The 25942-nt window shown below is 45.7% G+C and overlaps 1 protein-coding gene across 20 annotated transcripts in view; it reads left to right on the forward strand.

Annotated features, from left to right (window-relative positions):
• Window positions 1-8632: 8632 nt before the first annotated feature.
• KLC1 (kinesin light chain 1) overlaps window positions 8633-25942 on the forward strand; it is a 42897-nt gene continuing 25587 nt past the window's right edge. For 19 of the 20 annotated variants that reach the window (XR_003004970.1, XR_003004971.1, XR_003004979.1 and 16 more), the window contains exons 1-8: window positions 8633-8893; window positions 10728-10958; window positions 14174-14252; window positions 14746-14971; window positions 19019-19106; window positions 19719-19820; window positions 22648-22821; window positions 22968-23067. Coding sequence is in view for 17 of the 20 variants with exons in the window: in XM_024758194.1 (XP_024613962.1) it covers window positions 8633-8893; window positions 10728-10958; window positions 14174-14252; window positions 14746-14971; window positions 19019-19106; window positions 19719-19820; window positions 22648-22821; window positions 22968-23067 (1261 nt within the window). In the remaining 3 variants the exon portion in view is untranslated. The other variant, XM_024758298.1, reaches the window with a different exon arrangement.

Here is a 25942-nt window from a genome sequence, read left to right on the forward strand (position 1 = left end):
TTCTCATACTTAAAATTTGTATGCGGAGAGATGGACCTGTGGTCCCACAGCAGATTAAAAGACCTCAGTGCACTCCTGGCCCTGGCCTGGAGCGCTGCTCGGGGAGAGGTAGGCACTTCACCAGCTGGTGGGGGACCTGGCCTTCTTGTAAAGTTCTTTCCACAGGTGGTGTGGTTAGGTTATCATAGAGTTAGAGGATCTCTGTACGCAGAGGTGGCCCAGTGCAAAACAGAACCACACTCAGCCTCAACTTCCTGAGCAGGGCTGTGGGGAAAAGTACCTGGAGTTCTGACTGCCTTTGTTTCTAATTCTGCAAGGGCATCTACAGTAGACTCACCCAAGAGGCAAGTACAAGCTTTTGTTTTATCCAGTGGTTTATAGTTTTAGGATGGAAACAAATTCAGAATAGATACTGTAATTATGGAGTCTTTAATTTTAAAACATTTCACTTTATAGATTTTTCTGATTTTTAGGCCAGCAGGATTTTTGTTCATTCAAGTTCATTCTTGTGACCCAAGTTTAGAAGAGGAAATAAAAGGATTAGATAAAGTTAGATTAGATGAGAGGAGATACCATGGTTCTAGCAGAAAATGATGCAGTCAGTAGTTTCCATTGGCAAGCTCTGGAGTTGTATCTCTCAGTTGTCTCTGTCAGTTCATAGGCCAGAGATGAAATTTCTGGTCAGGAGGTACCTGATACAGCACATCCTCCCTCGAGTAGGTTATAGTGATTCTCAGTGGGTAAGGGCAGGCCATGCAGAGCTGGATAAAATATATTTATTATTATAATATGGTATTATATTTAGAAAACAAACTCACTACTGTAATACAAACCACGAAGGGGTGTGACATTTGCATTTTTATCCAAAATGTCATGGTTTGAACAAGATTGAGACCCTGCAGGAGACCTTTTTGGATTTTGCTCAAATATGAACCTTAACTTCGTTATATAAACTGGGGGAGTGACACACCTCCCTGCTTACCCTCTCCTGCCCCCACCAAAACAAAAATGAACCATCCCCTGGAAATTCTCGAATTGTATTTCCCTTTGACTCTACACTGTATAATTTTTGTTCTGAAATTTCAGAACTAAAAATATTTTTACTTCTAATATTACCATTGATTATCTTTTTAGTTGCAATAGGTAACTTACGTATTGTGTATTTAGACATTTTTAAATACCTTGAGAAGGGCTTGAGATTTTTGTTTATCAAAAGGGGAGCATAGGATAAAAAGGTTGAGAAATGAAGCTTTCTGTGACTCCTTGACAAAGCTAAAATAGATTAGGTCCCAAAGTGGGGTTTTGTGTTTTTCTTTGATCTGTATCATTTAATTAAAAAAAATTCTGGTTGTATTTCACTGAGATATGATTCATGTATGAAAAAATTCACAGGGTTTTGCAACCATCTGATTCCAGAACATTTTCATCACCCCAAAAAGAAATCCTGTACCCGTTAGCTGTTACTCCCCATACTCCTGTACCTTTGGCAACTACTAATCTACCTTCTGTCTCCATGGACACTTCATATAAATGGAATTACGCAGCATGTGGCCTTTTGTGTCTGGCTTCCTTCAGTTAGCACACCGTTAGCTATGTTGTAGCATGTATCAGTATCTCATTCCTTTTTATTGCCAAATAGTATTCCACTGTCTAGATATACCCCATTTTGTTTATCCATTCATTAGTTGATGGACATTTGGGTTAGTCCCACATTTTTAGTATTACGATTAATGCCAAAATATTTGTGTACAAGTTTTACATTTGTCCAGCATTTCGTTTTTTGGACCATTCATGTGTAAGTTTTTACATAAACATGTTTTCAGTTTTCTTGGGTATATACCCAGGAGTGGAATTGATGGCTCATTCGTTTAATTTTTTTAAGTTTTGATACTTGTGTCGTTTTACCCACAACACACTGTAATCTTGGGTTCCAGGATACTGAATGTCTTACTCCATTCAGGCTGCTATAACAAAATACCATAAACTGGGTGGCTTATAAACAACAGAAATTTATTTCTCATAGTTCTGAAGGCTGGGAAGTCCAAGGTCATGGTGACAGGAGATTCAGTGTCTGGTGAGAGCCTGCTTTTGTTTCATAGATGGTGTCTCCCTGTGTCCTCACTGGGGGAAGGGGTGAGGGAGGTCTCTGGGGTCTTTTTTATAAGAGCACTAATCCCATTCATGAGGGCTCCACTCTCATGGCCTTCCCAGAAGTCCTACCTCCAGATACCATCACCTTAGGAGTTAGGTTTCAACATATGAATTTGGGGGAATACAGACATTCAGATCATGGCACTGAATATTTCCCTGAACACAACTTGGGTTGTTTTCTACAGACCCATTAGAGACTCTCGACCTGCGTCTCCTCACTGCTGCCCTCTGCGTCAGCACCTTCCCCGTGTCTGTTGCTCATCAGGGCTTGTGTGGAGAGATGGGTCTGGCTGGCTGCCAGAGTTTCCCACTGGATCAGCTCAGATATCTCTTGGAAAAACATCTCAAATGTGATTTTCTGCTACCAATCTTTGCTAGGTAAAGACCTCCATGTTCTTCCCTCCATCTTATTTTTCTGTGCCACTCTCTGCTGTGTTTATAGGAACTTCATTTCGCACTCAAGAACTGTCAGAATAACTCACATTTCTGTCTTGGCTGTTATTCACTCTGCATACAGATCTGCTACTTTTATTCCCCACATTTCTTTTTTTAATTTATTTTTTTAATTGTTGGCTGCGTTGGGTCTTCGTTGCTATGCACAGGCTTTCCCTAGCTGTGGCGAGCGGGGGTTACTCTTTGTTGTGGTGTGCGGGCTTCTCGTTGCAGTGGCTTCTCTTGTTGCGGAGCACAGGCTCTAGGCGCGTGGGCTCAGTAGTTGCGTCACACGGGCCCTAGAGCGTGCGGGCTTTAGTATCTGCAGTTCGTGGGCTCAGTAGTTGTGGTGTGCAAGCTCAGTAGTTGTGGCACACGGGCTTAGTTGCTCCACGGCATGTGGGATCTTCCCGGACCAGGGCTCAAACCTGTGTCCCCTGCACTGGCAGGCAGACTCTCAACCACTGCGGAAGCCCGGTTTATGGGTTTTGGGAGGGAGACCCCTGAGCCCAGTTTTGGACTAATGGCTGATTCTAGGGCTGGGCTAGGGAGAATACAAGATGGGCGTGGAATGTCTTGTGGTGCTAGAAAGTGCTCGAAAAATAAAAGGATGGGCATGTCAGTGGGGCACAAAAGAAACGGAAAGAGCTCCCATGGCCAGAGCTGGAAACGTTTGAGCAACAGAATAACTAGCGTGTCTCTTTGTTGTGCGCCTGCCGGGCCTGTGCTGGCTGATGCCTCAGTGGAGCCGCCTGGAGGCGCACTCAGCAGCAGGGGTGGAGGGAGGCTGAGGGCTGACAAACTGGGATGGCTGGCATTAGAAATCAGCGTGACCTCTGCCTTTACCCTCTCAACTCTGTACTGTGATGGGCTGCAAAATAGTGTTTCCTCAGAAAGGTAGTTTCTAGATCGAACTTTAGTAGGAGGTTTTTTTTTGGCAGCGTCCTGGGGCTTGTGGGATCTCAATTCCCCAACTGGGGATTGAACCTGGGCCACGAGAGTGAAAGCCCAGAATCCTAACCACTAGGTCACCAGGGAACTCCCTAGCAGTTTCTTATTTTAAACATATCTTTTCTAAAAAAAGTAAATTTATATTTATTTATTTATTTTTGGCTGCGTTGGGTCTTCGTTGCAGCGCGGGGGCTTTCTCTATTTGCGGTGGCTTCTCATTGCGGAGCACAGGCTCTAGGCGCTTGGGCTTCAGTAGTTGTGGCACACAGGCTCAGTAGTTGTGGCACATGGGCTTAGTTGCCCCACAGCATGTGGGAGCTTCCTGGATCAGGGCTTGAACCCGTGTCCCTTGCACTGGCAGGCGGATTCCCAACCACTGTGCCACCAGGGAAGCCCTCTTACTTTAAATAAACTCTTATTAGTCTTTTCTTTTAGTTCTCTGACATTTTATTCATAGAACGCTCTTTACCTTCACCTGTATGCTTATAGATCTTTGCCTAAATTTTATTCTAGTTTCTCGTGGGTTTTTTAACCTTTAATTCTTTATGCAATATGGAATTTATTTTAGTGAGGGTAGGAATGCAGTTGAGGGTAGGAATGCATCCTCCCCCCCCCCCCCCCCCCCCCATTGGTTATAATGGCTTAGCTTAGAAATAAGAGAGCTATGGAGCAGTATAAATATATGTGCCATTGTGTGCTTCCCTCTGAAGAAGCAGCGTGCACAGCTGAATCCATGTGATGGTGACTTGGATGGGAGATGAAGAAACTGTCACGATTGAGGCGTGCCAGAGGAGTAGTGTGAGGTGTGAGCCAGGGAGATGGAAGATTTGCAGAGTCCTGTGCCTGTCACACAATATTTGAAACGTTATCTTGTGGATGCGATAGTAAATGTATTTTGTGTTTATTTTAGAGGGAAGAAGTTGGCTCAGTGGGTAGAAGTTACAAGGAGGAAGATATCAACTCAGCAAAAGGAATAACTTTCTAACTAAATACTGGAACAGTCTAACAAGGAACTGACTATCTTGCAGAGTAGTGAGTTATAGGAAGTGTATCTGCAGACCTTGAGCAGTCATTTATTAGGGAAGTTCCTGATTCCTTATCTCTCCGGTGGGAGATTGCATTGATTACTGAGCGGTTCCTATGTGTCTGTCAGCCCTGTGCTTAGTGCCCCATCTACACTCGCCCATGTTGATAAAAGCCTGGTGAGGGAGGTCTGCTAACCACTGAGACCCCAGGAGGTTTGGGGACTTCGCCCATGCTGCAGTGATGGCTGGTGGTGGAGCCAGGCTCCGTCCTGTCCACAGCACCTGTCATCTCATTTCTAAGTGCCCCCCAAAAGCATTTGGATTCTCATTTTCTTTTAAGAGTAAGTTTAAAAGAAAACTGCCTTAAGCGACTCTTTTTTGGTGTGTGTGTGTGTATACGCATGCATCCAGAAAACATTTGTATTCATTACTCTTGTGTATATGGTTAGAGCCATTGCAAGAGTGTGTGAGCACGCAGTACCCTGGGGCCAGTTTTGTTACATATTCCTTAAGGAATTAAAATTGGGTTTCTCTAAATGTATTTACTTAATTGAGGCATTCCTTCAATTAAAGTGGTAAGTCTTTCTCATTTTGTTTTCTTTTTTACCTACCTAAGTCCTGCCTTTTGTGGTTTTCCTACTTTTGTATAAACACTGTCCCCCTTTCTCTTTTACGTCAACAAAAGTGCCCTCTCTTCCCGTTTCAGCCACTGCTGTAACCTGTAGAGGTGGGACACTGACCATCTTTATAGCTGGACAGAATTTAACCTGCAGGGCTATGACTTACTGCCCATTCATGCCCCAAGAGCCTTGGTTTTCCGGAGGTGATTTGAGCAGTGAAGTCGCTGCCATTTATTACTAGGTCTACAGACTCTCCTCTGCGTCCCTTTGGGTTTAACATTGCTGGGAAAGACTGAGAAGTTGCTGGCGAGGTGTTTGGCTTTCTGAGCAGAGGCATCAAACCTTGGGCCAGCAGAGGGCTGGGAAGTAAGTGCCGTGGGTCTTGATGGATGGCTCCATGGCGTGGTCACTGATGCCCTCCTCCCTCTCCTGACTGCTGCCGTGGCCCCCTCACCCCGGCTCTTGCCTTCAGAATGCAGGTGTGCTGTGGCCTCACTCCTGTGCGTCTCTAGTCTTATCGCCGTGAGTGTGCCTAGCTCACAGCGACCTGCAGCGTGGTGCAGCTGCTCACAGGCAGCAGGAGCGTGTACGTCTCTGCCTCGCCCGTTGCCAGCAGTGCCCTGCACTTCGTCTAGAGAAGATGTGCTCATTTGCTAAGAACAGCTCTCCTGGGGGTGGCGGTCGGGGGTCGTTTCTCTCGAGTAGCTGGCCTCCCCTCTCCAGTGGAAGTGCTGCTGCCCCCTCACCCCCCATGCTCCCACCGTAAGTCCTGTCACCTGTAAAGTGTCTTTAGCTCTGGGTGGATGTGTTCCTTTACTTATCTTCTCCTTACCTGCATGTCCCTGAGGGTGAGGCCCTTGTCACCCTGTGTAAGCCAGGGCCTCGCTCAGAGTATGTTGTAGTAAAACACTTTTATGGTCTAGGTTGGGGAAGAAGAGAATAAACGTTGCACCGTTAGGAAATAATACATAAATGTGTCGCTGCCAAAAGTGGAGAAGGAGTTCTTCATATTGGGTTATTTTTCTTTCTCTAGGGACACCAGTTCTGGGAAGTGAACCTTAGGCAGTGCTCAGATCCACACCTTACCCTAGTGGTATTGAGTCCTGTTCATTGGAAGCTGGTTCTAAAATGTTTCCCTTCTTTCATTCAGCAAATATATATTTAGCGTTTACTGTGTGACAGGCTGGGAATATAGTGCTGAACAAGACAAATGAGGTCCCTGCTCTCCTGGAGTTTGCAGTGCAGTTGGAGAGCTATGAGTTAAATAAGTATGTAACAAATCTACTGTCAGGTAGAGGAGTCGCCTCTGTTCTTTTGTTGTTTTCTGGGCTCTTTATGTTATGGAGGTGGATTTCTGAATAGTCCTGCAGACAGCTTCTAAATTTCCAAAGTTTAGTCTTTGTGTTATGCAAAAAAATCAGTTTTCCAGTATGAAACTGGGGGTACAAGGACAGATGTGACCCTGTTATCGGCTACTTGCAGCCTTCACTCCCAAATCCTGGAATGTGTGGTCTGTATTCACTGCTTCAACACTGCTTCCCCAGAGTTCCCTGGTGGTCTAGTGGTTAGGATTCGGTGCTTTCACTGCCGTAGCCCAGGTTCAACCCCTAGTCAGGGAACTAAGATCCCACAGGCCACGCGGCGTGCCCCCCCGCCCAAAACAAAACAAAACAAAAAACCCAACCAACCACTGCTTCCCTTCCGCCAGCATCTATCAGTCCATCCATTCACCAGATGGTCTGTGAGGGCCGGGAACTGTCCTACGTAGTGTGCATTCACTGTGGGTATGAGGTAAAGTCTTGCCTTTTAAATAAAATTCATATTTAAGGGAATATAAGACAATATGTGAAAACAAAGATTTTGGGTAGTCGTAAGTGCTCTGAAGGAAATCACTCTCACGTGATTTAATATGACTTCTGTCCCTATCACTCTCCTGAACAGGCTTTCCTAATGATCACTGTTTGTGGCCTTAAAAAAAAAAAAATTATGAGGTTTAAAAACAGACATGAAACTAGAGAGGATAGTAAAAAGAACTATTGCTTCGTATTAGCCATCATCACCATTTTGCTGACATTGTTTTATGTGCTCCTTTCCCCTTTCCTTTACCTTCTCACTGTAGTATTTTAAAACCAGTCCCAGACACCATATGATTTCGTGCTGGTGACCTCTTGGCTAGTCTGACCCAGTAGGCATGCTCAGCCCTCACCCTCCTGGAGTCTTTCTTTTTTTTCAATATGTTTTTAAAAATTAATTAATTAATCTATGGCTGCCTTGGGTCTTCGTTGCTGTGCACGGGCTTTCTCTAGTTGCAGCGAGCGGGGACTACTCTTCGTTGTGGTGTGGGGGCTTCTCATTGCGGTGGCTTCTCGTTGTGGAGCATGGGCTCTAGGTGCGTGGGCTTCAGTAGTTGTGGCACGCGGGCTCAGTAGTTGTGGTGCACAGGCTTAGTTGCTCTGTGGCATGTGGGATCTTCCCAGACCAGGGCTCAAACCTGTGTCCCCTGTATTGGCAGGCGGATTATTAACCACTGCGCCACCAGGGAAGCCCCCTTCTGGAGCCTTTACAGCACTGGTCATCCTGCTGTGTCACTCTTGTGTCACCAGGCTTCAGTCAGGTGTGGTTCTCTTGCTGCTCTGATTGTTCCCGTGCTCCTTTGCTGGTTTCTCCTTCTCCAGCTGTGACTCCTTCTCAAGGCTTTGTCTGGTAAATATGTGACCGAGAATTTACTGTCCCTTTTGCATTTCATTAAGGAAAAAAAAGCTTGCAAACATTCACAGAAGATTTTGTTTACAGAGGCTATGTGTTTTATTTATTTTAAAGTTTTATTTATTTCATTTTTGGCTGCATTGGGTCTTTGTTGCTGCATGTGGGCTTTTCTCTAGTTGCGGCGAGCGGGGTCTACTCTTTGTTGAGGTGCGTGGGCTTCTCATTGCGGTGGCTTCTCGTTGCGGAACACAGGCTCTAGGCGCGTGGGCTTCAGTAGCTGTGGGTCGCAAGCTCTAGAGCGCAGGCTCAGTAGTTGTGGCACATGGGCTAAGTTGTTCGGCGGCATGTGGGATCTTCCCGGACCAGGGCTCGAACCCGTGTCCCCTGAATTAGCAGGCGGATTCCTAACCACTGCGCCACCAGGGAAGCCCTGCTGTGTGTCTTAGAAATGCCATTTGGATGTTTTGCTGCTTTTCATCTTTGGCATTAATTTCAGTTACTGTCATTTCTTCCATAAAAAAAAAAATTCAGACATAAGCCAGAAAAGTGATTAATTTGGTCTGCAAAGGACAAACAGAAACAGTACAGAATGTAGTATTTCCAGGTAATAAATCACAATACACATATTTATCATTCACCTATAAAAATGTTAATTCGGAAGTCTTCACACATGTATTTCATTAAAGGTGTAACATAAATTAAGCCTCTAATGAGATTTCTATCTTTTTTTCCTTTTTCCATCCTAGAATGTATGACAACATGTCCACAATGGTGTACATAAAGGAAGACAAGTTGGAGAAGCTTACACAGGATGAAATTATTTCTAAGACAAAGCAAGTAATTCAGGGCCTGGAGGCTCTGAAGAATGAGCACAATTCCATTCTACAAAGTTTACTGGAGACACTGAAGTGTTTGAAGAAAGATGACGAAAGTAATCTGGTGGAAGAGAAATCAAACATGATCCGAAAGTCGCTGGAAATGTTGGAGCTCGGCCTGAGCGAGGCACAGGTACAAGTCTCAGATATGGACGTGAAGTTGACAGTCTGGAAAAGGGGAGACTTTGTTTGACATACGAGGTTTAACTAAACTAGAGGGCAGATACTTACAGAATAATAGAAATCAGCTTATATGTGGGTTATGTATGTTATACAAATGATGATTTGGGCATGTCTGCATTTTAAAAAGTAGAGCGAAAACAGAGGTAACTCTGTGTCAGTTAGGATTTGATTTGGCTGCATATATCAAAAAACAAAAACAGTGGCTTAAATATCATAGTCATACGTAAAAGCACATACTCAGGTGGGCTGTCCCAGATGGATACTATAGCTGTATGGGTGTCAGGGGTACCCAGGACCCTGCCACCTGCTTCACTACACCCCAGTCAGCCTATCTCGTGGGCTAAGACAGAGTCCCAGCTGCAGCCACGTGACCCCACCCTAGGACTGCGAAGGGGCAGGAAGGGTGTGCCTCCTCCCTTTACCTCCTTGAAGTGTGCGTGGCACTCTGCTTACACCTCATTGGCCAGAACTTGGTTCCGTGGGCACACCTAGTTGTGAGGGACACTGGGGAATGTTGTCTTGCCCCTTAGAGTTCCAGATTCTTAAGCCTGAGGAAGAAGGGTGAATGTTGGCCAACAGCTCATAGTCTCTGCAGTACCCCAAGACAAGATTGTCTTATGCACTTGACTAAACCTTTGTTTCTGATCTGCTAGACGTAGAGATGAAAAAATTGGAAACATTTAGGTGTGCCCCCGCCCCCCCCATAACTTTCACCTTTGCCAACATATTTTAGGTAAAATTAAATACACTAAAAATGGGCTTCTTCTTTCTTAGCTTTCGTCTTGTATAGCGAATGAATGAGGCAGAAGTGGGGCTGCTGGGTTACCAGTTCCTGCTTTCACAGAGGAAATCATTCTGTACCAAAGTGATGGCCATACTCTGATTTTAGAATTCTTCATCCTAAGCATGTGACAGATTCTAATTGTAGGACTTTGGTTATTGTGAATCTCTTATTTTGCAAGTTGTGTTGAAAAGCGATATAGAGGTGAACCTCCTTTTTTAGTTTGGCAGATATTGGGGTTAAAAGGAGGAGGAGGAAAGAGCCCCACCTTCTAGAGTGTCAGGTTTTAGACCTAGGAGGATAACAAAGAGGGAGGGGCAGGTGCACGGTCTGCAGAGAGAACAGACCGAAGCCGGCTTTCCTCCCCAACCCTTCCAGCCCTTATCCTCCCAGGCAGGCCGGTCCCTGAGACCCATCAGTGCACCCCAGGCAGAGCGAGCCCAGTAGGGACCTCCGCTTATGAGTGCGTCAGGGCGTCCTGACTCTTGGTGCTGGCCACACCACAGAGCCTTCGTCCCTTCCCCTGCAGTGGCGAAGAAGTCTTGTCTGTGCGCCCCGCGCCAGCTCCACCACCAGCCCCTCACAGAGTGACCTGCACTCTGAACACGTGTGCAGCTGTGTGCACGTGCTCTCACCCGTGGCAAGGGGTCTCTGAGAAATTCTGTTGGCGCCATCTAGATAAAAAGTAAAACAACACAGCTTCATCAGTACAGTAGCTGCCTGTCCATTGCTAGTCCATTCGAGATACTTTCTAAACAGAAAAAAGAAATGCATTTTTCATAGATGTTCTGAGCATGTGATATTCTTGATCCTGCCCTGAATGTAGCCTGTGACTAAAGAAAGGGTGGAAATAGAAGTAAATGGCAAAATATACTTGTATGTACTTTGGAGCACGTGTCTGCAGGTGTCAGCTAGAGCTACAACCCCAGGATGCTTGCGGAGACGGGAGGTGGCGTTTGTTGGGCTGAGTACTGCAGTGCTGTCAGTGTTTCTGTCTGTCTAGGTTATGATGGCTCTGTCAAATCACCTGAATGCCGTCGAGTCGGAGAAGCAGAAACTGCGTGCACAGGTTCGTCGTCTGTGCCAGGAGAATCAGTGGCTGCGGGATGAATTGGCCAACACGCAGCAGAAATTGCAGAAGAGTGAGCAGTCTGTGGCTCAACTGGAGGAAGAAAAGAAGCATCTGGAATTCATGAATCAGCTAAAAAAATACGATGATGACATTTCTCCATCAGTAAGTGGTTCTGTATGAATGCAGTATTGACAGTTACCACGTTATCGTCGGTAGGTTGTTTCAGTAAAGCCGGCAGTGTTTTCCTGTTCCCTCCAGCGGTTGTGTTTAAACAAGACCAAGGATTAAGGGTCTTGGGACTGAGTCCCCGGGCAAGTCATATAAGTTCTCTCTGGAGTAGTTTCTTCGTATGTGTTTTTTTTGAACGATGGTCAGTTCAGAAAATACTTTGTAAATATAAAATAAATGCAGAGAGGTGCCATTGCCTTCAACGAGGTCTGTTGCAGCTTGAGATCTCCTGAGCATCCTCACCCTTTGCGGTCTGGCTTCCATGCACATCCCGCTGCTGGAATGCTTTTCCTTTAACAGTGCCCTGATCCAGTCGCCTGAATCCAGACTCGGGACTACCTCTGTAGTTTGTGGTGGATCCTCACTTTCTCTTTGCAGCCCTCTGCCCTGCTCCCAGGACACCATTGGTTCTCCTGCGCCCTCACTCGTGCCTCCTTGGCCTCCTGCGGTTCCTGGATGTTAGGGTTCCCCAAGGATCGTGATCTTTTCCTTCTTCTGTTGGCTCTCTCTGGATGTTCATCCCAATCTCGATTACCGTTTTTTGTTTACTGTTTATTTCTGATTCAGTTAAGTTTTTTTTTTAAAGTAACCTTCTTTATTTTGGAATAATTTTAGATTCACAGAAAAGTCAGAGGTGGGGCCTCTGGGAGGTAGTGTGGGTTAGATGCGGTCATAAAGATGGGGCCACCATGACGACATTAGTTACACAAAGAGCAAGAGACCCTAGGTCTCTTGACGTGATACTGTAAAGAGAATTCCCGCATGCCCTTCACCCAGGTTCCCCTAGTGTTAACATCTTGTATTGCCGCATAACGTGTCTGAGTTAACTTGGGGCGCTGTCTCCAGAGTACGGTAGGCTGCATGGCTTAAACAATAGACAGTTAATTTCTCCTGATTCTGGAAGCTGCAAGTCTGAGATCAGGGTGACAGCTTGGTCCGTTTCTTGGTGAGGGCCTTTTTCCTGGTGTGTCTTCGTGTGGCCTCCTTGGTGCATTTGTGCAAAGGGAGAGAGAGAGAGAGAGACCTAGGGTCTCTTGCTCTTTGTGTAACTAATGTTGTCATCGTGGCCCCATCCTCATGACCACATCTAATCCACACTACCTCCCAGAGGCCCCACCTCCAGACACCATCACACTGACCATTAGGGCTTCAACATAGGAATTAGGGGGTGGGGAGGACAGACATTCAGTCCCTAGCAGTACGTTTGTTAAAAGTAAGAAATTAACTTTGCTATTGCTACGTCACTATTAACGAAACTACAGCCTTTATTTGGATTTCACCAGTCCTTCCATTAGTGTCCCTTTTCTGCTCTAGAATCCAATCCTGGATTTCGCATGGTATTTTGAGCTAACGTTTTTTTAATGCCTAAACAGTTCTAGGCATGTTCGCTACATAATCTGTATACCATTGAGTTCCACATTTGTGTCTCCAGTCTGAGCCCTCATCCTAAGACTGTAGGAATGGTTTTGTGTATTGTACCAGCAGACCTACACTTACCCTGTGTCTTAGCTTGGGCTACCATAACCAGATACCATAGACTAGGTGGCTTAAAGAGCAGATCATTTACTTTCTCATAGATCTGGAGGCTGGAAGTCAGATATCAGGGTGCCAGCATGGCTGGTTTCTGGTGAGGACCCTTTTCCCAGCTTGCAGATAGCTGTTTTCTTACTGTGTTTGCACATGGCAGGGTGTGGGTGTGGGGGGAGGGAGAGCTAGCTCTCTGATGTCTCTTCTTGTTATTAGGGTACTAATCCCATCGTGAGGGCCTCATCCTTGTGATTTTATCTAACCTAATTTCCTCCAAATACCATCACACTGGTGGTTAGGGCTTCAACATGATTTTGGGCACAATTAGTCCATAGCACCCTGTTTTATGAGGCATACTGTATTTCTCCCTTGTGTCTCTAGGTCAGGAGCAACTGAATGTTTTGATTTAGAAGATAACTCCTGTAGGTTGCTGTGGGAATAAGAATAGAGAAGTGGATTCACCTGGAAAACTGGATAACATTGAGCAGGGGAAAGGTAGTCTCATAGAATCAGAGACATTTAAAACATTTTATTTGGAAAACATGTCTAGCTTGGAGAAGAGATACAATGAGCTAACCCTGCCTCCCCTTTTAGGGGGTTCGCATGATAATTTTTCTGCCCCGTTCCTCCTACCGCTGCTGGTGCATTTCCTTGGCATGAGGAGTTCTCCTGTGAGACCCAGGGCTGGGGTCAGATTCAGGAGATTGAACACAGGCGCAGTGCTTCCTCTGTCCTCTGCAGCCCAGATTCCATTTTTTGCTGATTATCTCAGCAGAGTCCTCGATGACGTTTTTCACTCATTCCAGGATCCAGTTCAAGACCACATGTTGGACATAGTGGTCCCGTCCCTTTAGTCATCTTTCATCTGGAACAGGTCCTTTCACAGAAAGAAGAAAGCCTGTCTTTGATGACATTGGTATTCTTGAAGAATACAGGCCAGTTACTTCATAGATTGTTCCTCAGTTTGGATTTGTCTGGTGTTTCCTCATGAGTGTGTTTGGATTGTGTGTCCCAGATGGGAATGTTATAAAAGTGACATGTGCCTCTCAGGTCCCTTCCAGAGGCAGATGGTGTCCATCTGCGCCAGGGCGACGCTGAGTTCTCCCCTGGTCAAGCTGCTGTCTGTTCTCTCCAGTGTGTACTCACTCTTTTTACCGGAGGGCTCATCTGTGGGGGACACGAGTCATAGGCTGTCACACTGCTCTTAGGGGTCCTGCGGTGGAGATGCTGGGTGGGGAGGGGAGTGTCCAGCCTGCCAGTTCTGTGGTGTTCAGAGGTTTGCCATTTTAATCATTTAGTTTCCAAATAAAATTTATTTCAAGTAAGGGCTTCCCTGCTCTTTGAACTTCTGTAGGACACGGGTGACGACCAAGGCACAGAGATGCCATCGTGATCTGTTCTGCCACTCCTGCCCGAACAAGTACTTTGAGTTCAGTCTAGCAGGCCTTTTATTACTCTTTACTGAACTGATGGATAGACCACATTGTGGCTAGTCCTATGTTTGATCTGAAAAACAAACCATCTTTTCTATTTTTAGTTTAAATGAGATTTGTATCAAAGATTTCCAGTGCAGGATTTTATAGTATTTGTAAGACTAATATTGTCCTGGGTTGGTTTTATAGGAGGACAAAGACACTGATTCCACCAAAGAACCTCTGGATGACCTCTTCCCAAATGACGATGACGACCCTGGTCAAGGAAGTAAGTTGGGAGTGGTGGTTAAATGGCAGCATGCAGACGGAGGTGGCGGGTCCTCTTGGGGTGTAATTGCTGTCATTAGCAGGCGGTGGCATGCCTGCAGCCTGCCTCACAGCAGCCCTTGCACACTCAGGCTGCCTCGTGGTTCCCCAGAGAATTGTGCGTCGTTTCGTCGCTGGGATAGAGTAACGTGTTGAGCCAGCCCTCGTAAACAGGGCATGCACCAGCAGTTCCGGCGCGGTCTGTGGATTCTCACAGAGTGAAAGGGCAAAGGAGTTTTCCTGGGGCCAAGAGCAGTCTCACCACACTGTTGGGGCGCGTGCGGCATCCCCGACAAGTCGCTGGTGTTGCCTCGCCTGCGTGGGGAACGCTGGACAGGTTTGGTACAGTGGGGACCACGTGCTGACCTGGACCAGAGCCGGAGCAGGGAGTGCTGATCAGCTGGTGTCATCGGGTGATTTTCTCTGTTGCCTGAAGTGAGCCCTTCTCTGTGCAGTGCAGCAGCAGCAGAGCAGTGCAGCGGTGGCCGCCCAGCAGGGTGGCTATGAGATCCCCGCACGGCTGCGCACCCTGCACAACCTGGTCATCCAGTACGCCTCGCAGGGGCGCTACGAGGTCGCCGTGCCCCTCTGCAAGCAGGCCCTGGAGGACCTGGAGAAGACCTCTGGCCATGACCACCCGGACGTGGCCACCATGCTGAACATCTTGGCCTTGGTGTACAGGCTAGTAGTCCTCATTTTATTCTCTTAATTTTACCTAGAGACAACGTTTTTAATGAGCTTGTCCTAAAAATACGTTTCTGTAAACTGTTATGAGCTACTTTTCCAGCCTTATCGTCCATTTGTCTTCACACAGCCAGGGGTTAAGTTCAAACATTTAGCAAGTTCTCTGGCAAGAGTATGACCCTGAAGAACAGACGCTGCCTGGGGCTCCCAGGCAGCCGTCCAGGACTAGCCCACAGCACCCTTTGCTCTGGCCAGGCTAAGCTCTTTTGATTTTTTTCCCCACAATACTTGGTATACCAGGCTCCTTCTGCCCACCCTGCCTGCCCGTATCCCCTGCCTTTCTGAGGCCTTGTCAGCTCTCTCTCCTTTCTGAATCCAGGGCTCCACGTGCCCCTTCCCAAGTTGTGCCCCATAACCCTGTCCCTGCCTCTCTCGCAGCGCTTGCCCTGTACTTGGCCTCCGGGTGATTTGAATTTTGTCATCTCTTCTCCCGGGATCCTGGCTCCTTGAAGTTGAGGACCAGGTTGTCTTCTTGTCTCCACCTTGAGTCACTTGAACACGTTTGCTAACTCAGAAGCCTTTGGTGAACTTCCTGAATGGAATTAAAAAGTTTGCCTAGGCACTGACTGGGCAGTGGTACATGGGAGCCCTTTGTCTGCTTCTGTCTTTTAGCCGAACTGACCTGAAATTTAGCAGGTCAGGGTGTTACTCACATGCAGGACTGGTTTGCTGTGGCCACTCCAGTGTGGTGGGTTTCAGGGAACTGCTCCATTTTTTCTTCGTTGGTTTGGTTGTTTCAGTTTAGCCAACAGTTTTGATCCAGATGTATGTAAGACTTTGGGCTGGTTCCTGTGAGACCCTAAAGATGGATACGTAATACCTGTTCTCAAGGAGAAACCAGAACGTGGAATTGGAAGTCAGGAGAGTTCAGTTTGTATCTCTGCTAAGTGGCCCCTAGGCAGAGGATGTTGTCCAGAGCCCTTAGCTTTTCTGAGCCTCTGAAGGGTTGCAGGGGATGTGAGACATGGTGTTACCTGGCACTGTGAAATAGTCAAACAGCATCATCTAAACCTGTTTCTAGAGGAACTGAGAACCTTGTTTAGAGAATAGGCTGGCTATGTTCATATGTAATTATAGAAGCAGGGAGACTGTTGTTAATAAAATAACACAGAAGTGGGAATTCCCTGGCGGTCCAGGAGTTAGGACTCTGCGCTTTCACTGCTGGGACCCGGGTTCAATCCGTGGTTGGGGAACTGTGATCCCATAAACCGCTTGGTATGGCCAATAAAGAAAGAAAGTAACCCAGAAGTGTTCATGGAACAGAAAGATGCCTTCCAGCTAGGAGAATTAGGGAAGGCCTAATGGAGGGGTGCGAGCGCTTTCTGCGGCCTTGAAGGGTGTGTTTGGGGCAGACTCCTGCATCCTGTTTGGCAGTAGTAAGAGATGGGGCTGAAAGGGGCTGGGCACTCTGCAGGTGCCAGGTCTTAGAAGAGTGGCTGTGGGGAGTGCACAGGACCTGAGGGGGCTGGAGCCTGGAGGCAGGGCAGCCCAGCAGGAGGCAGCAGCGGCAGGAGGCAGCAGCGTGGGGCTGGCGGGGATGGAGCTGGGAACCTGAGCAGGGAGGGCTCCATGAAGAGAAGAGGAGTAAACTGTCCAGAGAGGGAGGTGATGGCCTTAAAGAGCACCGGAAGGAAACTGAGCACTGCCATGCCACTGCTGCAGCTCCAGGCCACTGCCGCGGCTGGGCTTCGAGAGCAGCACAGCCTTTTCCATGCTGCATAGCACTCTGTTTTACAGGTAGTCCTGACATTTTTTGACAGGTTCCTGCTGATGGACATTTAGGTTTGCAGATTTTTACTGTTATGCATTATTGTAAGAATTCCCTAGTCACAGGTTGCATTTAAAATCTTGGTAGATTATGCTAAATTTTATTCCAGAAAGGTCTTTAAAAAATTTACATGCCTACGAAGAACATGAGAGTTTCTGGCTGATGGTAGATATTTTTATTGTAAATGAGTTAAATAAAAAATGTGCATAGAATGCCACTGGAATTTGTTGTACTTAGGGTGTGTGGTCACACAGGTGTCATTGTGCTGGGTACTGGGACTTCGGTGGCCTCTCCTCAGTCTTGTGTTTTTCCTTCGCACTATAGTGTGAGAGTTTACTCATGTCAGCAGAACATTTGAAAAAAGTTAGCAGCTACGTATATATTCATATTTAATGTTGTGTCCTAGAGCTGTACCATAACTCTATTTCAACACTTTTCTGTTAAGGGACATTTAATTTTAAGCTTTTTGTGGGGGGGCATTAATCTACTGATGAACATCTTTTGCTCAAGTTTTGCTCAGGATTTTGTATTTTGTTTTAGAGTCAATTCCTAAAGCGGGTTAGAGTATAAACATGATACGCGGGCTTCCCTGGTGGCGCAGTGGTTGACAATCCTCCTGCCAATGCAGGGGACACGGGTTCGATCCCTGGTCTGAGAAGATCCCACATGCAGCAGAGCAACTAAGCCTGGGTGCCACAACTACTGAACCTGCGCTCTAGAGTCCGTGAGCCGCAACTCTTGAGCCCATGTGCCCCAACTACTGAAGCCCACGCACCTAGAGCCCGTGCACCGCAACGAAGAGTAGCCCCCGCTCGCCGCAACTAGAGAAAGCCTGCGTGCAGCAATGAAGACCCAACGCAGCCAAAAATAAATTAATTAAATAAATAAATTAAAAAAAAAACAAAAACATGATACGCTTCTTGGTACATGTTGCCCAGCAGCTTTCAGGAAGGTGGTGCCAGTTCACACTCCTCCTCCGTCACCAGCCTGGGGCTGGGCTGCTTGTCTCTTACTCTTTATTAATGGAGATGTGCAGCATTGTGTATTAATTTGTATTCCGTGATTGTGTGTTTTTAGTCATTTGTGTCCTTCTGTGAATGTTCTGTTACCTTTTTTTAATATATGTTTATTCATTTATTTTTTGGCTGTGTTGGGTCTTCGTTGCTGCACGCGGGCTTTCTCTAGTTTTGGCGAGCAGGGGCTACTCTTTGTTGTGGTGTGTGGGCTTCTCATTGCAGTGGCTTCTCTTGTTGTGGAGCACGGGCTCTAGGCACGTGGGCTTCAGTAGCTATGGCACGCAGGCTCAGTAGTTGTGTCCCAGGGGCTTAGTTGCTCCTTGGCATGTGGGATCTTCCCGGACCAGGGCTCGAACCTGTGTACCCTGCATTGGCAGGCGGATTCTTAACCACTGCGCCACCAGGGAAGTCCAAAACCTATATACTTGGCCAGAATTAGTGTGCTTCGGAGGATCTGGAAGCCTTATTAGCCCTTCCAGTGTTCTGCAGGACAGTCTGGCTTCTGCAGGGCAAAGCCTTGCTGGGCAGCCGTTCTTACTCAGTTGGGAAGTATGTGTACTAAGTCTCACAAAGTAAGTAACTGGTTTGCAGCCCCATCATCAGGTAGCACTTAAACCAGGGGTGCTGGGCTGGAGGTGCTTCTGTCTCCCCACTGTCAGCAGGACCCTCTGCTCCGCCCTGCTCCAGCAGACACTGCGGGGTGCGTCCTGGGCTTCTGTTTCACAGGCTTTTCCATGGCATGTGGCGAATCATTAGCTTCTTAGAGCAGCTCTGTGAGTCACGTCCTTCCTTTTTAGGTGGGCCGACTGCGACTGTGGAGCCCATGTGACATGCCAGAGCCACGCAGCCGGTAGCTGGCAGAACTGGGTGCAGACACTGGGATCCGTTCCGTCTGCCTCACCGTTCTGGACGGCCTCGCTTACTGTGTGCGGGGTTATGGGGGTAGTATTGTCCCAGTGATCTAGATGGGAGGGCCAGGTTCAAAAGCTAATCAGGCCCGACTCCCAGCTCACCTTGCCAGTACGTTTATTGATGGAGTCTTTTTCTCCTACATTAGCAGTGTTTTTAATAGTTTTAATAGCTAACGTCTATTTTTTAATAACTGAAGCTTAACTTCTATTTCTTTAGTTCCAAAATTACATTTTAAAGAGATGTAGTAAGCTGTGTCTATAACACTTAACTGTATGTTTTTCAATTTAGAGACCAGAATAAATACAAAGATGCAGCTAATCTACTGAATGATGCCTTGGCCATCCGTGAAAAAACTCTGGGCAAAGATCATCCTGCGGTTTGTATACTGGTCCTTTCATTCTTTTTATATATTATTTTCCCTAATGTATTTTTATACCCATCTCATTTTAATATTAAACTCAACAGGGAAGATTTAAGAGCTGCCTTTTCACTGGACGGCACAGGTAGGACTTCCCTCACTTAGTACAAGTGATGAGCTTCAGTGCTGGTGACTCCCATTTAGCAGGTGTCTGTGCATTTAAGTTGTTTATCACCCCACCTCAAATGGATCACGTACTGTGTTTTTTGATCCTAAATCAAATTGCATGTACTTCTGTAAATTTTTTCATAAAGATTTTGTATTGTCTTTTTATTAAAATCTGGTCAGATTTGCATATAGATCTCTTTTGGTTGGCTTTGTGGCTTTCAGTGAAATTAAAAAAATCAAGATCCTGTTGATGTTGATGTGTTAATTTTAATATTCTGCAGTGTGACTTTATGCAGTCTGTCTGTAGACAGTGAGACTGCTCTTTCGCCTTTAAGTGGAGTCCTGTTCCTTCATCCAGCTGAGAGCTCTTCCCTGCACATACTGGGCGTGATGAGTGTGTGATGTCTCACGTCCCCTCCACTGCTGTCGTTTACTGTTCTTCACGGTTCCCTGTGTTGGTAGGTGGCAGCAACTCTGAATAACCTCGCAGTGCTTTACGGCAAAAGAGGAAAGTACAAAGAAGCTGAGCCGCTGTGTAAAAGAGCTCTGGAGATCAGAGAAAAGGTGCGACTAAGGACGGTTCTCCTTGAGATGCTATGTTTTATGCTTTTAAATAACTCACTTTTTTTTTTTTTAATAACTCACTTTTAAGCTTTGAGATAGGACCACTGTGATATATCATTACTGACCATTTACTGAAAATAAGCCCTTCAGTCAGGTGGGCAGCCCCAAATGCAGCCAGATGGGCCCATACACATGGAAGTTTAGGAGGAGTGGGTATGCAGAGGGTGGAGCCTTGAGTCTGCATGCCCTCCCAGCCTGAGGCCTAGAAATGATTCAACTGAAGAAGGAATTTCTCAGGCCTGTAGGTGGAAGGCACGGGGGCATTTCATTGACGGTGGGGCATGTGCCAGTCAAGAAGAAAAACATTAAAATTTTAAAAATGAGGTCAACAAATATGCTTATGAAACTGAAGAAAATGATTGTTTTTGAGAACTAAAGAGTAACTCAGAGCTGTAGATTAAGTCAGTCATGGATGTGTAATGTCAGCTAATACAGTTTATAGTAATTAGGTATTTTTAAAATGTAACTTGTTAATTTCAGCAGTGCTCTGGATGACCGTGTATTCAGATGTTAGAGACTTGGCAGGTCCATGCCATGACTTTTTTTTTTTTTTAAGGTTATTTTATGACATATAGGTTTGTTTATTTATTTATTTGTTTGTTTTTGGCTGCGTTAGGTCTTGTTGCTGCGTGTGGGCTTTCTCTAGTTGCGGCGAGCAGGGGCTACTCTTCATTGCGGTGTGCAGGCTTCTCGTTGCGGTGGCTTCTCTTGTTGCGGAGCACAGGCTGTTGGCGCGCGGGCTTCAGTAATTGCAGCATGTGGGCTCAATAGCTGTGGCTAGCGGGCTGTAGAGCGCAGGCTCAGTAGTTATGGCGCATAGACTTAGTTGCTCTGTGGCATGTGAGATCTTCCCGGACCAGGGATCGAACCTGTGTCCCCTGCATTGGCAGGCGGATTCCCAACCGCTGTGCCACCAGGGAAGTCCAATGCCATGATACTTTAATTTGACTTTTGTGTCATTATTTACCATTGATACTGAGCAATCAGTCATTTAATTTTGAGTCATATGGCAAGGACCTGGGAAAGGGAAGATGAAAAGGGGCTAATTACCACATTATGCAGGTAAAGTTTTGTCCGTGTTGCCATCTGCATAATATTTACAAAATAAAATAATCTTTATTTATTTATTTTATTTTATTTTATTTATTTATTTTTTTGCGGTACGCGGGCCTCTCACTGCTGTGGCCTCTTTTGCTGCGGAGCACAGGCTCCGGACGCACAGGCCCAGCTGCTCCGCGGCATGCGGGATCCTCCCGGACCAGGGCACAAACCCGTGTCCCCTGCATCGGCAGGCGAACTCCCAACCACTGCGCCACCAGGGAAGCCCTAAAATAGTTTTTATTTTATTTTTTATTTATCCACTGAGATTTTGAGTGGGCTGGGGTTAAAATCAGGGAGAGTCACAAATGTATCAAATTGAGGATTATGAACTATAGGTGATGATCTCAGATTCATTCATATATATTTGCTCTTTCGTTCAGTCGTGTAGCAGACATTTATTGAGGACTTGGGGGCTCCCTGCTTGGTTAGAGTTGGTGATTTCAAATTAGACACAGTCCTTTCCCTGGGGACACAGTGCAGCAAGCAGACCTTGGGAATGCAGGTGCTTTGGCTTCTAGCCTAGAGCTCAGGGAGCACATAGAGCAAGGGCTTCTCCAGGTACAGGGCTGGGACTGTGCTGGGCATGGCCTCCCACAAACGGCCAGCGTTGGAGCTGAGTCTCAAGAACCGAGGTCAGAGCTTCCCAGGCAGGGAGAGGAAGGGAATGCAGAGGGGATGGAGAGGCAGCCTGCCTCACTGGGGACTTTGTAGGTAAAGGCACAAGGTGAGAGACTGGATGGCTGGCTCAGGTCCTGAGGAAGCAGTGTAGTGTTTGGTCATCCACCTGTGTGCCAGCACCATCCTAGGTGCTGAGAGGACATTACATCCAGACATTGAGACAAGGCATTTGCACACTGAGGCTTACATCTTAACGGGTGAGAGTCAGGCGATAAAGGACTAAATAGATAAGATAGTTTTGGGTAGTGATACTTGCAAAGAAAGAAAAAAACCAGGTGATGTGCTTGTGAGTAAACTGGATGGGGATGGGCTGAGGGCTCCCTTAAATTGGATATAAGGAGGTCCTCTCTGAGGGGACCTGAAAAGAGACTTGAAAGATGAGTTATTTAGTGGAGGGTGGGGAGCAGGGCAGTGCTGGGAGAAGAGTGTTGGGCGTCTGGGACAGTAAGTTCAAGTTCGAAGAGCCCTGAGGTGAAGTTTGAAATGTGAGGGAAGAGGTTTGGGATGCTCAGAGAATCTGGGTCTGAATGTGAAGGGATACGTAGGATGTGAATTGAAGAATTGGAAGTTTCCTTTGAAGGCTGTTCTGTGCAGGGATAAGTGTAATGTAGTTAGACTCAGAAGGGCCAGGTGTAAGTTCAGGCACTTCAAGGACTGGGCGGCCATATTAAACAGCCTTTCTAAAACCCATCTTCAAACTGTGCATGCTATTGCCTACCATGTAGGGTTATTATAAGAATTAAAGACACTAAAGCACGTGAAGGAGGTCAGCATAGTCCCCTCCCCCAGGGATAAGGAGTTCAACAAATTCTGTTAAGTTATTTTTACTGTTGCATGGGGAGCCATTTAAACATCATAAGCCTGGAAACAAGGCACAGTCGTATTTATGTTTAGAACGCGCCTTCTCGTGATAGGGTGGAGAATGGATCGGATGGTACCATGTGAAACAAATAATACGTGTTTCTAATACACTATTTTTTATTCCCAGGTTTTGGGAAAGGATCACCCCGATGTTGCCAAGCAGTTAAATAACTTGGCCTTACTGTGCCAGAACCAGGGCAAGTACGAAGAAGTAGAGTATTATTATCAAAGAGCCCTCGAGATCTACCAAACCAAACTGGGGCCTGATGACCCCAATGTGGCCAAAACGAAAAATAACCTGGTACGTTGACAGAGGTACAACTCTATAGATAGAGCCAGATTACTTTCTTCCTGAAATCTGAACTCTGTTTCATAGTTTAACCTATAAATAAGAACGTATGCTTCACTTACGTATGAAGAATAGTAAGTACTTTGTTTTATTTTAAGGCATCCTGCTATCTGAAGCAAGGAAAATTCAAGCAGGCGGAAACACTGTACAAAGAGATTCTCACTCGCGCACATGAAAGGGAGTTTGGTTCTGTAGATGGTAAGAAATGTACTGTTGTTTCTAAGCAGATGCAGTTGTAGGATGCATTAAACATAGTGATTTCCGTGAAGCACAAGGATAAAAAAAAATAGTGATTTCCAGCTTGAACTTGGTAATACCCAAGTCATCACAGTATTTTCAAGATAGAATTTAATTTGAATTTTAGAAATGATTTTCCATGGAGCGCTTATTGGAGAGGACGTGACCCGGTCTGAGTGAGTGCCCATCGGCTCATCATTCATCATCCAGTGACCGTGGTGAACCCTGCGTACCTGCCCTGGCATTACCGATAATGGAGTCATGCAGCCTGTGGTCAGGGTGATGGGCCACGCTACCCTCACCAGAGTCCACACGTGCTTTAGGCACAGCCTAGGTGCACTGACTCCAGAAAGCCTTCCTGGAGTCATTAATGCTTTCTAGAATTGCTCTGTAATACAGTGGTTCTCCAAGTGCCGGCAGGAACCAGCAATTTCAGCGCCACCTGGGACCTGTCAGAAATGCAGCTTCTCGACCCATCCCAGGCCTGCTGGGTTTTTTGACGGCCTTAAGGAGCTAAGGCCTGTCTCCTTTGTATCCCTTAAAGTATTGTCGGTGCTTAATGTTTTATAAGATTTGAATTGCTCAGTAAAACAATATTTGTGTGTTACATAAGGCATCTTCCCCCCTTTACTGCCTATTACATAAGGATTTCAGAATGTGAACAGTTGTTACTAGTGTGTGGGAAACCTTAGAATTTGTGGGGAAAAAGGTTTTGATGAATAAATATTTCCTTCTATAGAGAGTTTCTAGAAACTACTTTTGAAAAATCTTTGAAAAGTGTGTTAGTTTTTCTCTGTGAACAAGTGGAGCAGTAAATCTCTTACTGTCAGAAGATCGTAATGCCTCAGGCTCATCATTTTGAAAATGGATTCTGTTTGCAGTTGTGCCGGGATTGGATAACAGCCCACCTCCCTGGACTTGTACAGTTCACAGGGCACTTTCATGTCCTCGTCTAACTGTAGAGGCCTTGCTGGTTTTGTGTTGATTCCAGGCCATCTCCTTAGTGCTTCTTTCAAAAAATTCTACTCTTGGGGAAGACTTGTTTCCTTGTGATTTGCTAGCTTCTTTCTACTAAAAATAGTAGCATGAAGTCCAGTTAATTGGGTTCTAGTTAAAAGCAGTTTTTCTGTACTCAGATTTATCCTCCATACAAATGTTAAAACGTAGGACAGAAAGGCATTTTTTCTTTAGGCAAGATGCACGTGTTTTCCTGGTTTGCTGTCGGGGCGTGGCTTTCAGGTCACAGGGCCTTGGCTACAGTGCAGCATTGAAACCCATGACCTGGTTTGTTGTCAGGAAATCTAGTTCTCTTAGCTGGTGGATTCTTGTCTGTTCTAACAATAGGGTTAGGTTAGTACATAAAGCTAAAACTGCAGTAAATAACAGTGTTATTAAGCTTTAAATACTGTTCACTTTTTTTTTTTTTAATAATTGTGATATACAGTTATTTTTCAAGTATTTAAACAATTGTACGAGCACCACTAACTGAATAATCCTTCCATTCCCCCCACTCATTCGTAAGGTCATATTCTAAATTCTTTATCAAGTCAAGGGTTTTGTTGCTGGTGGTAGTGGTAGTGGTAATGGTGGACCATTCCTCTCCATTTATGCAGGTATTGATTCTTGTACCAGTTGCACATCTTCTTGGCTGCTGTGGTTTTGCAGTGAGGCGGGGTGGGGGTGAAGTTAGATATGTGATGTGACAAAGTCTGTAAGTACTCTTCCTTTTCAAAACTTCCCTGGCTAGTCTCACCATTGTTAATTGAAGTATAGTTGATTTACAATGTTGTTAATTACTGCTGTACAACAAAGTGATTCAGTTATATATGTACATTCTTTTTCTTTTTATATTCTTTTGCATTATGGTTTATCATAGGATACCTATTATAGTTCCCTGTGCTGTACAGGAGGCCCTTGTTGTTTATTCATTCTGTATGTAATAGCTTGCGTCTGCTAACGCCAAACTCCCACTCCACTCCTCCCCCACCCCCCTTCCCTTTGGCAACCACCAGTCTGTTCTCTATGTCTGTGAGTCTGTTTCTGTTTCATAGATAGGTTCCTTTGAGTCATATTTTAGATTCCACATATGAGTGGTATCATATGGTATTTGTCTTTTTCTGACTTACTTCACTTAGTATGGTAAGCCCTAGTTGCATCCATGTTGCTGCAGATGGCATTATTTCGTTCTTTTTTTATGGCTGAGTAGTATTCCATTGTATATATACTACATCTTCTTTATCCATTCATCTGTCGATGGACTTTTAGGTTGTTTCCATGTCTTGGCTATTGTGAATAGTGCTGCCATGAACATAGGGGTGCATTGTATCTTTTTGAATTACAGTTTTGTCTGGATATATGCCCAGGAGTGGGATTGCTGGATCATACAGTAATTCTATTTTTAGTTTTCTGAGGAACCTCCATACTGTTTTCTATAGTGGCTGCACCAATTTACATTCCCACCAACAGTGTAGGAGGGTCCCTTTTTCTATACCTTCTCCAGCATTTGTTATTTGTAGACTTTTTAATGATGACCATTCTGACTGATGTGAGGTGATAACCTCATTGTAGTTTTGATTTGCATTTCTGTAATAATTAGTTATGTTGAGCATCTTTTCTTGTGACTGTTAGCCATATGTATGTCTTCTTTGGAGAAATGTCTATTTAGGTCTTCTGCCTTTTTTTTTTTTTTTTTTTTTTTGCGGTATGCGGGCCTGTCACTGCTGTGGCCTCTCCCGCTGTGGAGCACAGGCTCTGGACGCACAGGCCCAGTGTCCACGGCTCACGGGACCAGCTCCTCCGTGGCATGTGGGATCCTCCCGGACCGGGGCACAAACCC

The sequence above is a fragment of the Neophocaena asiaeorientalis genome, unplaced genomic scaffold, assembly GCF_003031525.2.
Source record: "Neophocaena asiaeorientalis asiaeorientalis breed wild unplaced genomic scaffold, Neophocaena_asiaeorientalis_V1.1 scaffold476, whole genome shotgun sequence".
NCBI classification, from domain to species: Eukaryota; Metazoa; Chordata; class Mammalia; order Artiodactyla; family Phocoenidae; genus Neophocaena; species Neophocaena asiaeorientalis.